This window comes from Equus przewalskii, chromosome 1 (genome assembly GCF_037783145.1).
Source record: "Equus przewalskii isolate Varuska chromosome 1, EquPr2, whole genome shotgun sequence".
Taxonomy (NCBI): Eukaryota; Metazoa; Chordata; class Mammalia; order Perissodactyla; family Equidae; genus Equus; species Equus przewalskii.
In genome coordinates this window covers 9,031,318-9,046,950 of record NC_091831.1, presented here as the reverse complement: position 1 = coordinate 9,046,950, position 15,633 = coordinate 9,031,318, and the positions used below count along the sequence as shown (strand labels likewise).

The 15,633-nt window shown below is 50.3% G+C and overlaps 1 protein-coding gene across 2 annotated transcripts in view; it reads right to left on the bottom strand.

Moving 5' to 3' along the window:
* Window positions 1-9,330, bottom strand: part of CPXM2 (carboxypeptidase X, M14 family member 2) — a 130,354-nt gene extending 121,024 nt beyond the window's left edge. The window contains exon 1 of one of the 2 annotated variants that reach the window (XM_008516223.2): window positions 8,882-9,330. In XM_008516223.2, coding sequence (XP_008514445.2) covers window positions 8,882-9,197 — 316 coding nt within the window. In that variant the 5' untranslated portion in view covers window positions 9,198-9,330. The remainder of the gene's footprint in view (window positions 1-8,881) is intronic. The other variant, XM_070631770.1, reaches the window with a different exon arrangement.
* Between the last annotated feature and the right edge of the window lie 6,303 nt (window positions 9,331-15,633).

The window sequence follows — 15,633 nt, the reverse complement described above, 5'->3', positions numbered from 1 at the left end:
GGAGAAAGGGAGGGAAGAAGTAGGATGGGGAGAGGAAGGAGCTAAGCTAGGCTGTGTTCTCAATCAGAGTCTGACTCAGCGGGATCCCATGGGGAGCACTGGAGTAGGAACTGCATACAGTGTTGTCCCCACCTTGAGACAAGGGGTCACCTTTTCTACTACAGGTTAGCCTCTGGCTACAGACTGATCAAGTGGGGAGGAGGAGATGGAGCCTTCCAAGGGCAAGGCTTCCAGAGAAGCTGTGAGCAGTCATAGCCAACACCCAGTAGCTGGGGGATGGGAGCCCCTGAGGGAAAAGAGGTCCTGGGTAGGCACCAGCAGCCTCCACTCAGGTGCCACACACACCTGTCCTGTGCAGCATTATCACACATGTGTAACACATGTTGGTCTGTTCATGGGGTCAGGAACTGCAACTGGCTATGCTCACTGCTCTCTCTCCAGAATCTGGTACATAACAGACTGTGACGAATGAATGAATGAATGAATGAATGACCAAACAGACAAAAACAAGAGGAGGGGCAGGTCTGTGGAGAAAGATGCTTAGTTTGGACTTTATAAAGCAAGCTGAAATACCAAAAACATCTAGTGGATAGTGCCAATTAATGAAATCATTTCAGAACGTTTTATAATCACCAAAAAAAAGGCTGTTTATCAAGCAAACCTTAAATCTTCCAAAAATTCCAGGGGTGCCCTGGGCCCAGCCAAGGGCAATCCTCTCTCCATCACAGTCTTGGGTGATGCCCACAGGGAGTGTCTTTCATTTTTCACGTAAGCTGAAAAGTCACAAAATTAAGTGTCCGCTTCAGGTCAAGGAAGTCACTAAACCAAAATGTTCAGAAAAGTTGGAGGAGAAAGGTTGACCCAGAGGACCTGGGTGTGTCTGACATCAGCCTGATGTCACCTTGGCATCTCTCCCACTGCTGTGGGTAGGAAGGTCAGGGCCAGCAGACCTCCAAAAACAGCCTCTTCTGAAAGAGCCTGACCAAGGTCTGGGAAGAGCTCGATTGTTCAAAAACATGGTGCCATAACTTTTGAGAAGGCAGACTCTGATTTGGCAGAAAGATAAGATGTTAAGGAAAAAAAAGCTCTACAAAATATGCGAGGAAAAAGCCAAAGTTCTGGGAACAAATGTTCCATCCCATCCCTCCTCGAAAGTCGGCATTCGTTGCAAGCTTTCTTTCTGCCAGGACAACCTCTCAGGAGCTCCATCGACAAGGAGTAAGAGTCCAAGAGTGTGGCCCACTGATGCCCTCAGCCTCAGCGCCATGTGCCCGATCCACGCCCATGATACCAGTGTCCCCGCTCAGCTCCGGGAATCCAGTAAAGGCCTGGAGAAGGGGCACACATGTTACCACCTCTAAGAGTTTAATTCCCCAGGGGGACCAACATGTGGGGGACAGAATCTCCAAAGGCAGTGACAAAGGAGCAGAGACAACAGGCAGGGCCCTGCCACCTTCTCTGGGGAGGAAGCGGTGGTTCCTGGTTCCACACAGGTCCATGGAGCTGGTCCAGGTTCTGCCACCGCACTGACCACGGCGGGACCTCGTGTGACCCACTCCACCTCTCCACGCTCCGTTCCCTCTGCAGTACCACGAGAAGACTCGGCACCTGCCTCGATGGAATTTAGGGGGAGGAAATAAACAATACATAATATATGTCAAGTGCTCAGGGCAGTGCCTGACCTCAGGAACCACTGAATAAAAGACAGCATCCATCTTTTCATCATTAATATTATTATCAAGCCCCCACATGTCACAAAGCCCCACTCCAGCTGCTGGAAGAGTAACAGCCAACATGTGGAGTGTGATTCATAATTGACAAGGCATTTCCACAGATTATAACGTTCGATCTTGGCCAAGTACCCATCGAGGGCAGGAAGCTTACTATGAACACTATGTTACAGATGGGGATACTGAGGCTCCGAGGGGAAAAGAGACCCACCCAAGGTCACTGACACAGCCAGGAGGAGGCAGAGCGGGAGACTGACCGCACGTCTCAGCCTTTCCCAGCCCCCTCTTCTCTGCAGCAAGAAGGCAACAGATGGCCTGTACAGATGAAAGAAGAGAGTAGAGTGGAAATGGTGCACAGAGAAGGAGCCAGAATCAAATCAACATCTCCATCTGGGCTTCACGACAAAACTGAATTCCTTAAAAGTAGCAAACCGAACTGCCAGTGCAGGCCACATGTTCTATTCTGGTCTATGGTGATAAATAGAATGCTTCTTGGTTGATAGGAAACTATTTTTTCCCCTCCCTGTACAAGGAGCTTACAGTAGCAACCCCCCAGAAACTGAAGAATTCTTTGCTGCATATTTGCATTTTCCCCAGGAAATTCCAGCCCAACCATCTGCTCGCTCTCTCGCTCTCTCGCTCTCTCTCTCTCTCTCTCTCTCTCTCTCTCTCTCTCTCTCTCTCGTGAAGGATTCAGCCAGGGCTCTAAGTTCCTTGCTTGCCTCCTGTTAAGGAGCCCACATGAGGAGGAAGGTCTCCCCCAAATGCACAGGGGGCTCTTGGGGGCTCCCCAGAAATGCAGCCTTGTGGCATCGGGACAGATGGTAATTAGAGCTTTTTAAACACCACAACACATGCACATCTGCAGAGACCTCTGGCACATGAGAGCCAGGAGGACTCTGCAGGTGACGTGACAATCCTAAACAAAAGTGGCTACAAATGCTCCAGTGGGTGTTAGTGGGGAGAGGGCCCTGGCGTAGGGAGGGAACAGCCTGCGCCCTGCAACAGCCAAGCTCCTAGTGGACACAGGCTTCCCAGGGCTCAGGTGAGTTCTGAAAGGCAGGCTGAGCGGTTGAATGAGGTGCCAGCTTCCACTAACCAGCAACCTGGAGGGTCTGGGGTGGAGAAACGGGCACCAATACAATTTCCTAAGTACCTTTTACGAGGGCTAGACCAAATCAATCAACCAACCAACCAATCGATCAAACCCCTCCCCCCCCCCCGTCTCTGCTTTGTCTTCTCTTGTCAGTCTCTGCCCTCCTCTGGGCCAGCCTTTTGTGCAGAAGACTTGATCTCCATCAGGGTCCCTGGGGCATGAGGGACAGCCACTCCCAGCCTCTGTGCAGCAACGGCCACCTTCCTGACTTACAACCAAATAAGGGGCTCAGAACAGCAGCAGGGGCATGTGCAGGGCACTGTGATAACTGCCTGTCTCAGTCTGGGTTCCACCTAGAAAAAGCCTGAGACCAGGTCCTGGTGCAGGAGTGTATCCAGGAGGAGACTTCATGAAGCATAGGTGAAGATGTGGAGGGAGAAAGACGCCAATCACCCAGATTGCACTGTTGAGCAGGACCCACTGGGACTCAGCCTGCTGGGAACTCTGGGGAACTGGGTGGAAGGTGCCTCTGACCCATCCCTCCGAAGGCTGAGAGGCCGCACGCTGACCCACCCAACCTCACACCCCCTCGGGAAGCGTGGCTTATTACTATTCCCGTGTCACAGAGAGGAGTCCGAGGCTTGGAGAAGTCACATGTACCCATGAGAGGGACAGCCAGATTCTGATCCCAGCTCTCTCTGAGTCCTGAACAAACTTTGCCAAACACCTACATGTGCCTAGCACAGATCGAGTATACCATGACAATCTGTGACAGCAGAGCCTTAAATTAACATTTGAAGGTGTTTCGTTCCCCTCCAACCATCGTATGATGCCTGGACAAGTAGCCAACTGGCTGCCAGCCAGTTAGGAACATGAGCCCTTCCCAGTTGCCATCCAAAGACACCCCAATTTCATGGGCTTCATGATCCCAGAGCACCAGCTATGGTGGCAGGGACCTGAGAAGGCCATAGAGGGCACAGCCATTGCTGGAGTCACCAAACCTGAGACCTCAGGCTCCCTGATCCCCCAGGGACATCCATTGGAGACCTCACCTCAAAACTCAAGGGACCATGGACCAGGTGGCCATTGTCCCAGCAGTGAAGTCACCATCCACCATGAGATCTGGCAGCCAAAGAGACTTGAAACACATGGAGACATGATGGCTATTTCGAAGAACCACAGCATCCAATCCCACTTCCCCAAACATGGGAGTGTTCCCCGTTCACTATCCAGGCACAAACCCTGGGTTCTGGAACCATGGGCACAGGCGGGGGGATTTGCCAGCATGAACAGTTGACTTTGGAAAGCATTTTGGAAAGAGAGGTGGTGTCTTAGAAAGCTGCTTGCTGATGTACATGAAACGACCTTTTTTATAAAAGTTCCTTTCCCTTGGAATTTTGTAAGGAGTTTATCTGGACAAAACACTTTGAATTTAACTCTTCAAGCAAGCACATGACATCATGATATAAAGATTTCCTGTTTTTGTTTAGCTGAGAGCGTTGGGATTACTCTTAAAATACATATTGACATATTTACAAACACATCCTCCCAATCCTCACACTCCAGCTTTGCCCAAGAGAAGATGTTTCCACCTAAAGGCCAAACACAGCAAGACGCCCCAAAGAGAGAGGAGGCAAAGCTTAAAAGTGAAGCTCTTTCCAGCAACTGGCTTGCAGCGCACACAACAGAAAGGTCTTTGTTTACAACCAAATATGCTCAAATAACAACTCTTGGTCACTCCCACCCCCTACCCCACCATGGCTGGAGCACAACACAGCAAAATGCAAACTCGCGGATTCTGGGCACAGACATGCAAACAAACGTGGCTTGCTGCCCACTCTGCAAATTCCACGGGCTCAGGACTGTGGACCGGGACCGTGGACATGATGCAGGCATGCACATATTCAAATGGTGGCGCATTCTCGCCAGTCCTTGAAGAAAGCAACAAATAAACAAATCAGCACCCAAAAGTTAAGGTGACATGACTTCACCTATTTCTAACCAAGGCACAATGATGGGAAAGAAAAAAATCTTAAATCACTTAGAGTCTTGTTTATTAACTTGTTTGTTCCTTCCTGCCACTTGGGAGGGAACAAGTAAGGGAGTTATATACAACTATGGTTTACTTCTCTGTTCCATTTTATTCTCTAAAAAGAGATGGCTACAAACCAAGGTCATCCATTTGGAGATGACATGCAAAGTAAGTGCACCCCAATTCCACTGCTGTGCGCAGAATGTGGTCCCTTATCTTACTCATCACCCTGGAATAATGAAAACTGGAGACCTCAGACTCACTCTCTGGATCCCAAAGCATTACCACTGCAAGGATTTAGGAACTACCGAATTTGGCTAGAAACAGCTGAATATGTGGAACTAGAGAGAAGCACGTTGTCAGGTCCCCACAAGGAACAACATTCTAGCCATCAGTGCTGATCATCCAGTGAATGGGCAGTCTTGGGAGGTGGTGAGCCCATCAGTGGCAGTGTGAGAGCAGAGACTGGGCAGGCCACTCTTGAGATTGTGTAGAACAAGAATTTGTACACAATGACCACTTAGTTTCCTTCAAATACTAAAATTTGGGGATTAACTGATTTTCACAATAAGGACCTCAGAAACTGTATAATATGGAGTCCTACTCAACCTCAGGAAAGGATTCCACAGTTCTGTATCCTGATGGTGGTGGTGGTTCCATGAATCTGTACATGTAATGAAATTGCAGAGAACTACACACACACCCCCACGAGTGCATGTAAAAACTGGTGAGATATGAGGTATGCAATCTAGTTAATAGTATTGTACCAATAACAATTTCCTGGTTTTGATATTGTATATAGAAGTGATTCTCAACCCACTGGGGACATTTGGCAATGTCTACACATTTTTCGTTATTGCAACTGGAGGGAGGGTGCTACTGGCATGTAGTAGGTCAAGGCTAGGGATGCTGCTAAGCATCCTGCACAGCACGGGACAGCCCCCTCACACACACAAACACAATTGGCCCAAAATGTCAATACTGCCAAGGTTGAGAAATCCTATATATAGTCCTAAAAGAGGCTATCATTGGGGGAAGCTGGGCAAAGGGTACACAGGACCTCACTGTACTATTTTTGCCATTTCCTGTGAGTCTATAATTATTTTAAAATAAAAACTTAAAAAACAATTTTTTTTTAATCCCACTCTATTCAGTATATCAGGGCTCTCCTTCTCTGGGAATCTGTCAGCCACTTATGGAAAAATGCAATGCTCTCAATTAACCAAAGGATTCAGCTGGCCAAGCCATTCCCGGAAAATGTCAGCACAGGACGTCCATGGCACATTTCTGTGGCAGCGTGAAAGAACAGGCAAGGGTCAAAGCCAAACTCACACCAACATCAAGTCCCCAGTGCCCTTGGCTCCTTAAACAAATCTTCCTATGAAATTAAGACGAGACTCCCTCCTGGAGCCTGACACACAGACCATTTGCCTTCCATCTTCCCTTGATCCCAACCTCTACCCAAGGCTACCTGGAAAACACTTTATCATCTGCAAAGACAAAGCAGATGATAGACTTTTAAGTTATTATGTATGCTTTTACATTCTTATTCATCTCTAACCCCTCACTCCTGCCTCACGTACCATCCCCCCGGTCGGTGAAGCCGAGTCCAGAAGTTCACCTTAAACACTCCAACCATGGCACAACGTTCCTTCCTCTGTAAATGCATTCCTAAGATATTATGACAACCTGCTCACGAAATGGTCCGAGGCAGAGATGAATGCTTTTATGACATCACGAGCAGTACCTATATCAGGCCAACACTTAAAGCGGGAAAAAATAATTTTCTCTTAATACAGTCTAAAACTATCATTGATTGACTCCCCTAATCAAGGTCATTCTTAAACCAATCTCCCATACTTGGGATCCAGCATGGAGGGTTCCACTGGCCAAGTGCCAAAAAAAAAAAAAAGGACAGGAGTTGAAAGTATGTGATGAAAGTCACACTTAGCTTGTTATAGTTCAGGGTGCTCTAAAAAGCCCCAAGAATTCATTAGAAATGTGGCAGGCCTGGAGGAATTCCTCTGGAAGGCCTCGAAGATGAGTCTCTGGAATTTCCAAGGACCTGTTTTCAGTTTGGGGATCAGCGACCCAGCCCTCAGTACACCTGCAGTGACATTCTCCAAGTCCCCCAACTTCTGTGCACTCCCCGAGGGTGGGAGTGGGGCTGTCTTGCTCTCTCCACTCCCAGGACCTCACCCAGCACCTGGGGTTGAGCGGGTTCTTGGTAACAACCTGCAGGATGACTGAACAGTTCACAGAAGGGCTAGCACACCCATGAGTGGGCACACTGGAGCTTATGTTGAAAAGCTTGTAGGACAAGCGGCAAAGTGATATGAGGCAGCAGGTGCCGGGCTTCCTGTGCAGATGAAGAGGCTGAGGTCCAGGAAGCTGGGTGCTGAGCCTCAGACCTGGATGTGAAGTGTGGTCTTCAGACTCTCAATCTGGGGCCCCTTTCACGTCGTCCCCAGGATCTGCCCAGTAAATACCAGAACCCAACATACATGTCTCCCACCCCACCCCACCATGCCCAGTGCTGCACTAAACACATAGCAGATACTAAAAAACAAAAACGTGCAAATTTGATTCAAACTACCAAACAAAAAAGGCCTTGAGTTAAAAAGCAAAGGAGTACTGTCAAACCTCCAAGCCAGCGAGTGACACTGAGCAGGTTGCTTAAACCGTCAGAGCCTCAAGTTCCTCATCTGGAAAATCACAAGAATACCGGCCCCTTAGAGCCACTGAGAGAATTAAAAAAGTTATACATGAAGCTCACAAACAGTCACAAGGTTCTACAAATAACTGTCTCTTCCCACTCCTACTCCTGTTATTAATCCACTGTGACTTTTACGAATCTTAATTCCCATAATTCCCCAGAAAATATGTGAGATTCTGGAAGCTTCTGTTCAGGGTTACACAACTCATGGAATTGCCTGCCAATTTACAGAGTTGCCCAAACTCAAATACAACAGGACCACCCCCACATATGTGCAAAGGGGCTGCTGGGATGGGTCCACACATTCAAGAGTTGTGTCCCCATCTGCACCCCTCTCCCACTGCTCGCTGCTGACTCCCATGAAAAGTTTAACCAAACCAAGGCGATTCCTTCCACGCCAGCAGCTGCCCAATGGGGCCACCAGCACGGATCTGCTTTCAGTCTCCTTTCAGAGACTTTGGCCACAATCCTGCACACTTCTCAACCTTGAAATACTAGGACCACCGCCCTCTGCAACTTGAGCAAAGAACACTCCCAACAATTAAGAGAAAGTCCCCCTTCAAAGGAGTGTAAGAAACCGAATGGAAGTCATTTCTCCAAGACGGGACTGGCAGACACTGGGGATGGATTCGAGAAGCGTGTGAGAGATGGACGGATGACACCACGCCCCAGGCTGCCTGGCGCTGCTGGCCTTCCCCCACAGCCTGCACCTGGCCAGCTCCACCGACACCAGAGCCTGCCTGTAGCCCGTGGCTGTGCCACCCTGTCCCAAGTGGGCAGAGGACTCAAGGGACCCATAGAAAGTGGGAGGGAGGGAGCTGAGAGGGACACGGGCTGGGTAAAGGCCCCTGTGGAGCTTTCCCCAGAAGGCCATTGTGCCAAAACAGACCGGCCGTCCACATGGCCAAATCGGAAATTCACTCTCGGGAAAACGCCCCGTACGAAGATTGGAAAAGTAGGCAGAGAAGGAAGAAGTGGCCGGCAGAAAGATCCTTTGCCCAGTAAATCTCAAACTTGGAGCAGGAGGGACCAGCTCCCCAGGCAACTTGGCAGCTGCACAGCTCTCTCTCCACCTGGGAGGGAATGCTGGTCACCTTTAGGTTCCGGGAAGCCCCGAGGGATCAGCGGGACGCGCACAGCAGTCTCCAGGGAGGCGGGGGGCCAGAGATGGGCAGGCTCGGGGGCTCTCTCATCCCAGACACACGGAAAGGGAAGCCAGCTGTCCCCTCAGACCCAGCGGCCACCGCTGGGAGAGGCGCGCGGCCACGGGCGCCCCCTAGGGCCGCCCCGCGCAGAAAGTTACTTACCTGGGGGAGAGGTCTCTGGAGCCAACTTCTTCTTGGGCACTTTCTTGGGCTTGCTCGCCTTCTTGGGCGGCCTGTGCTGGGACGGGCGCGGCTGCCGCTCCTCCTCCCCGTCCCCCGCGGGCAGCGGCGGCGAGAAGGGCTCCGGCTCGGGCTCGGGGTTCGGGCGCGCGTGGTAGGGCTCCCGGCTCCAGATCTCCTGCACGGAGTAGTCGGGGTCCTCGAGGACTGCGCCGCGGGCCCCGACCCCGGCCAAGGCCACCGCCAGGAGGGCGAGGGCCGGGGCCAGGGCCAGCGCGGCGGCCCCCCGGCGGGCCATGCCCCCTCCGCCCCGCGCCCTGGGCAGGGTCACGGTCGCCGGGAGCGCCGGGCGGGCGGCGGGCGCGGACAGCGGCGCGGGGCAGGGGCGCGGGAGGCGGCCGGCCGGCTGCGCGTGTGACCGGCCCGCGGGGCTGGGCTGGGCTGGGCTGGGCCGGGCCGGGGCGGGCAGGGGCGCGCCGAGGCGCGGGGCGGGCGTAGGGGGGCCGGCCCCGCCTTTCCTTCTCCCCTCCCTTTCCCTGCCAACCCCGCGGCGGCCGGCCCTTGGAGGCAGGTGTTTGAGGCCCCTTCCATCCCATCAACTGCCTCCAACCCTCCTCCCTTCCTCGCACCCCGAAGCCGGCCAGTGAAGTCACTGCTGGGCCCCTGCTTCCCGGGAACTCAAAGGAGTGTCCATCTAGAAGGAAGCTCAGGCCTTTTGCAGGTTGGAGAAAATTGACCTGCGTTCCCTACCAGCCGTACAAACCTTTCTCCCAACTTGATCATGATCCTATTTCAGGAACTGAGCGAGGAATTCCCAAGGCCCCAGGTCCCCAGGGTTGCCAGGAGTAAAGTTGCCGTGCGGGCAGGACCTAGTGATCCTGAAGGACCCCTGCTCGCCTCCCAGCCCATGACACTCGCACGGGGAGAGAAAGTGGAGTTTTCCCAAGGGCTGCCATCCTGGGAGGCACAGGGGACATTTGGTTCATCCAAAGAGCAGACTCCTGTCCAGAGGGCCCTGCGGTCAGGTGGGCAGGGAGCTCACTATCTTCTGAGAAAGTACCTTCGACCTTCGACGACTTTGTGTTGGTCTTTCAGGCTGGGATGTTGGGGACACAGGACTGCACTGGTTTTCTATTGCTGCTGCAACAAATTCCCACAAAGGTAGTGTTTTAAACAACATGTATTTATCTTACGGCTCTGCGGGTTGGAAGTCTGGGCAGGTGTCACCAGGCGAGAATCAAGGCCCCGGCAGCCTGCGTTCCTAGTGGAGCCCCTGGGGAAGAACCTGCTTCCAGGCTCCCACAGGCTGTTGGCTGAGTTCAGTCCCTCCAGCGGGAGCACTGAGATCCCGGTTACTGGCTGGCTGGCTGCCAAGGCCGGTTTTTACTCCTGCATTCCTTCCCAAGCTTTCCATGGGAGTTCCTAGAGGCCCCTCTCTGGTCCTTGCCTGTGGGCCCTCCATCTCAGAGGCAGTACTAGCACACTGAGTCCCTCCTGTGGCTTCAGAGCTCTGACTTCTTCTGCACATCTCTCATTCTTCCAGCTAGAGAAAGTTCTCTACTTTTAAGGGCTTCTGTGATTAGATGGGCCCACCCAGCTAATCCAGGACAATCTCCTTCTCTTAAGGCGGTAACCTTATTCATACTTGCAAAGCCCTTTTTGCCATCTAACCTAACTTATTCACAGGAGTCAGGTAGGGATGTCGCTAGGGGGCCATTCTGTCTACCACAGGGACAGACTGACCCTCATCCCTGGGTTGGGCTATCACCTTTCCAGTCCCTTTGGACTCTGCCATTCCTAGATGACACTGAGCTGAATCTGGGCACCTGGGCAAGGCCTCCCCAGTCGCCTGGAGTCGCTCTTCTGAGCCCACAGCGGGCAGGGCGTGGGCCAAGACAGCTGCTATCCTCCTCCTCTCACTTCCCCCATTTGTCACCTTGTTTTCTCTCATTTTCCCCACACAGGCTGCCAAAGCAGGCCATCCCTTAAGGCAGGTCTTCAGGCCTCCTATGCTGCAAGCCAAAGCGGCTGCAAGCCAAAGCAGAATGGTCAGAGTGAGAGGAGGAGGCTGCAGGCTGAGGAGGCCCTGCCATATCTCCAAGGGCCAGGAGGCCTTGGACTCAGCTATCAACCCCCTCAGGACATTTTGGAACCCAGAGCCCACACAGGTCTCCAGAGTAAGAGAGGAGGGGGCCCCCTTCCCCTCCCACCAGTCTCCAAGCCCTGGGCCAGGCTGGCCCATGGCCCCCTCTGGATCCTTGCCCGCCCTCCTCCATCACATATCCCCAGGGCCCACTCACATGGGCTCTCTTATCTGCAGCCAGGCACTCCCAACAACAAAACAAGTCAGGCGGGGCTTCAGGGGCAACAGAGCAGCAGGCGACACACCCAGAAGTTCCAGCTAGCTGTATGAAGCACAGGTAAGAGGATCACCCGGAATCCTGGACAGAAAGAGCCTCAGAGACCATTCAGAGAGGGTTGCCCCCTGCACCACCTCCAGCAGAGACTCTAGAGCTTGCTAACCTTGCAGACGCCCAGGCCCACCCCAGACCTATGGAATCTCCCAAGGGTGAGATTGAGCACTGGCACCTCGGAAAAACTCCTCAGGTGATTCCGGCACAGTTAAAACTTGAGACTAACTCTCTCCCTCCCATTTTACAGAGGAGGAGCCTGAGGCCCAGACTCACCCAAGGACACAGAGCAAACTAGTGACAGTCAGGACTAAACCCTGCACTTCTGCCTTTATCCTGTAGTTGAAGTCCGGCAGGATGAATCTTGGTAGCCCCAAACTGTAAATTCCGGAAACATTTTACTTTCCCGACACCTCATAGGTAAATAAAGTAACATACACTCGCGCTGCAGTGTCTGGTAGGCAATCAGAGACTGTCCCACTCCAACGTGACCCTCAACACATCCTCAGAATCAGGAAACGAATCTCACTAATCACTATTCTCCCTATTATCGCTTGCTTGTTTGTTTTCCATGGAGAGACATAATTAATGCGAGCAGAACAAATAGAACAAGACTTGATTGCACTGATGCCAATTCTCCCTACACGGAGCAGCCCGCTGCACGGTCCCTGAAGCTGCCTTTGTCTATCTCTGATTCCCTCTCTCGGGCTGCTCGCCTGGAAATGTGCAGGGCACAGCCAGAGTTCATGAAGTTTAGGAAGATAGGATGGCAAAGCTGACCTCATTCTCTTGGCCTCCAAACCTCATCCTGCTTCTCAACCCTGCCTATCTGCCGGGGAGGGGCCCTCCTTCTCCAGCTTCCCAGATGAAGACTTTGTCCCTTTTCTGCTTTACCTTCTAATATATCTGACATGTCAGTGAGTCCTGTTGCTTCTTGTGGCACACATTCGTTAATTCACCTCTTCCTCTGTCCCCACTGCCAGGATCTTAGTCCGTTATTCAGAGCCACATACCAGATTATTGGAACACTCACACAGCTTGTGTCCCTGCTTCTGGCCTCTTGAGTTCCTGTCCACCCCGCCTAGGAAGCTATCAGCTTTCTCCCTGAAACACCCATTTATGACATTGTTCTCCTACTAAAGAACCCAAAGTGCTTACTAATCCCACGTAAGTCCAACCCTTTTGCATGGGACTCAGGCTCCCATACTCACCCAAACTTAGCTCCCCTGCTCACCAATGGGCAACAGCAATAAGGCCTACTCTTCATTGCCCCCTGCACAGACTTTATAAGTTCTTTATAAATTAGTGATTATAATAATTTGCTAATTTTACATCTTCCACAGAAGCAGTAAAGTCAGGAAAGAAAATTCTCAATAAATCCTTGTCGCACGACTAGTCTGACTGCAGGTCTTTCGTGGCATTGGGAAAGAGTGCTTCTTCCTGAGAACTTTTTGTTTTCAACCTAATAATTTGTTTTAAGTCTGGGACCCTAACAAAGGGCTATTAGCATCTCCCAATGGTGTGAGTGGAGCTTGGGTACATGCTAACTTTTCTTGGACAATAGCCATGCTATCAAAGCAAACCCTTCAGCTGGGAGTAGCAACAGGGGCAAATTTGGAAACCAAAATGGCAGCTCGGAATCCTCCGTGGTCTCTGAGTTCTTCAAACGGTGTTCTTTAATGTCAGCCCATGGTTTGCTTCAGTTGGGAATCTGTTATATGCATTTCTGTCAAGCAAGGAAAGCCAGTGTTTATTCACTCATTCATTCCTGAGACTCAGGATTCTGTTAAGCCAATTTCTGTTACACAACATAAATCTGTACTTGTCAAATAATCCTCAAACACCTTACAGAGCTAATAATTTTTCAAATATTTATGAGCCCTCCAGAGAAGATTTATGTTAAGCTGCTTGACAAGGAACAATAGAGTGTACAAGTCCAGAGAACATTTTGCTGCAACAAATGTTGTCGAGACATCAATACTCTTATAGCACTTTTCATAACGGACTTTCACACCTGCTCATTTCCCTAATTATCTTCGAGACTTTTACACTCGGAGAGAATGAAAATGGAATTTTTTTTTTTAAGATCAGTAATTTGAAAAATTAGCTGCTATATAAAGAAAAATACATGCTCAGGCACAGTCATTGCTAAAAATATAGTCTCAAGATAGATGCTCACGGAGAGAGATACTAAGTTGTTATGGCAACTATGATTATAATTACGAAGCTGGAGGGTTTTTCTCGTTCATTACTCTATTGCGATGTGGTGGTTTAAATGGCAGTGTCCTTTGTAATGTCCTCAATCTCATTACTACATAATCACCCATTTCATATTTAATTTTCAACGTGTTTGTTCTTACTCCTATACTCTGTAGATCTGGCTTCTTTCGATAAGCCTTATTCTTAATTCATGGGTCTCCCTTGCAACTCACTTCCTCTCCTTATTATTGCCTCTGCACTGTGATTCCATTTTCAGTTTGACCTGGGGAAACTAGCTTTGGTTTGAGATCTTCCATTTGTAAACAATAAGATGCTGTTGTGAAAACTGTTAAGAAACGACTCAACAGATACTTGGGGAGACATTGAACTCAGAATAGCCAGAGGCTGCTCAGCATCCCGGGAGATGCAGCATTTCTTGGCCACCTACTGTGTGCAGGATAATTTACGGATATGATCACATCTCACCTTTGTGCTGATATTTTTCTGCTTGCATCCCCTCCCTTCTCCCTCCCTCTCTGCCGTCTGTATCCTGGAGGCTGATCCTTTTGAAGTGAGTATCCTCATCCTCTGGTTTCTGATAGGGAACAGTCACTGAGAGGTGCTAGCAGGAGATAGAAGAGTCGGGGGAGAGAGAGATCTGGGAACCTCTTCCCCTTCCCCCCATCATTCTGCCTCCCCTCCCCCACTTTGGCCCCAGGAGTCCTAGTGGTGGCTGCATCTCTGTGCTCTGCTCATCTCCAGTTCTGCAGGTCAATGGGCAAAAATGACTTCCTGCAGGCCTAAGCCTGCTGTCACTAGTCGTGATGCCTCAATATCCCCTGTTTGTCCCCTCAATGCTGCCCAGGCCTCTGTGCTTCATTCGATTCACTTCAGTTCATCTGTGTGTACCTACGTTCCTGCAGGTCCCTGACGATACAATCCTCCCAAGGCCTTGTGAGGGGAGAATGTTCCCCCATATCTTACAGCCGAGGAAACTAGAAGTGGTTAAGTCACTTGCTGGAGGTCATCCATTTAAGAAGCGACTGAGTCAGGAGTTGAACTTCTGACCATCTGGCTCCAAAACATATGCCTCCATCATGTGCGTCACAATCTCAGGCCAACGGGGATTCTGCCCATCACACAGCCCAAGATGCACAAAGGCAGAGTACAGAGCAAGGGCGTAGCCCCAGTGATGGTCACAAGGTGTTCTGCAGGGTGTCTTTATCCTCCAGCAAATTTCTAGCCCTTCCTTCTAATGAGATTATTTAGGATCTAAGTTCCTCGAATTTAGAAATTCTGGAGCTGCTCCTGTGGTCACTTAATGCATAAATCCTAAAAGAGAAGGAACAATAATCTTTGGGAAATCACTATTTGCATGAAAAAGAACTCAGTGTGAGCGGCCAAAAAGCAAAGCCTAGGAAGGTGCTGCCCATCCCCAGCCCACCACCTCCACACACATGGGGCTGCCAGGCTCCGGCTCAGAACTGGAAGAAAGGGTTTAGAAGGCCTGAAGTTCAGACACTCCCCTTTCTCTCCCTTCTGTCAGGGTGCAGGGCTCTCTGCAACAGCAATGCTAACTGCAGTCTGTCTACACACTCTGCGAGGCCCCAGGGATGGGAAAGACCACCTACGTCTATAGCCCATTCTCAGGCAACCACACCTGAAACCAGGGGTCCCACGCACTGCAGTTTCTGCAGAAGAACATCCCTGCCCCTCCCCACATCACAGAAGACACTGAGCTTGATAGACTAGAGACTAAAAATATAACAAGAAACTATTATAAGCTTAACAAATTTGAAACTCTAATAAACTCCTAAAAAATATAAAATGCCAAAGTTGACACAACAACAGAGAACCCAAACAGACCAACAATACTAAAGAAATTAAAATGGGAGTCAATTAGTTTTTGTAAAGAAGTTCTGAATGGTTTTACAGGTGAATTTATCAAAGTTTTTAAAAGGCTGAAGTCCCCATCTTATAAAAGTGTTATCCTGGGAAACAGAAAAAGAGTGAAAGCTGCTTAAGTCATTTTATGTAGCTAATGCAATCTTGATTCTAAAACCAGAGAATGACAATGTAAGAAAAGAATATAATGGGTTCATTTCATTATGAACATAGATGCAA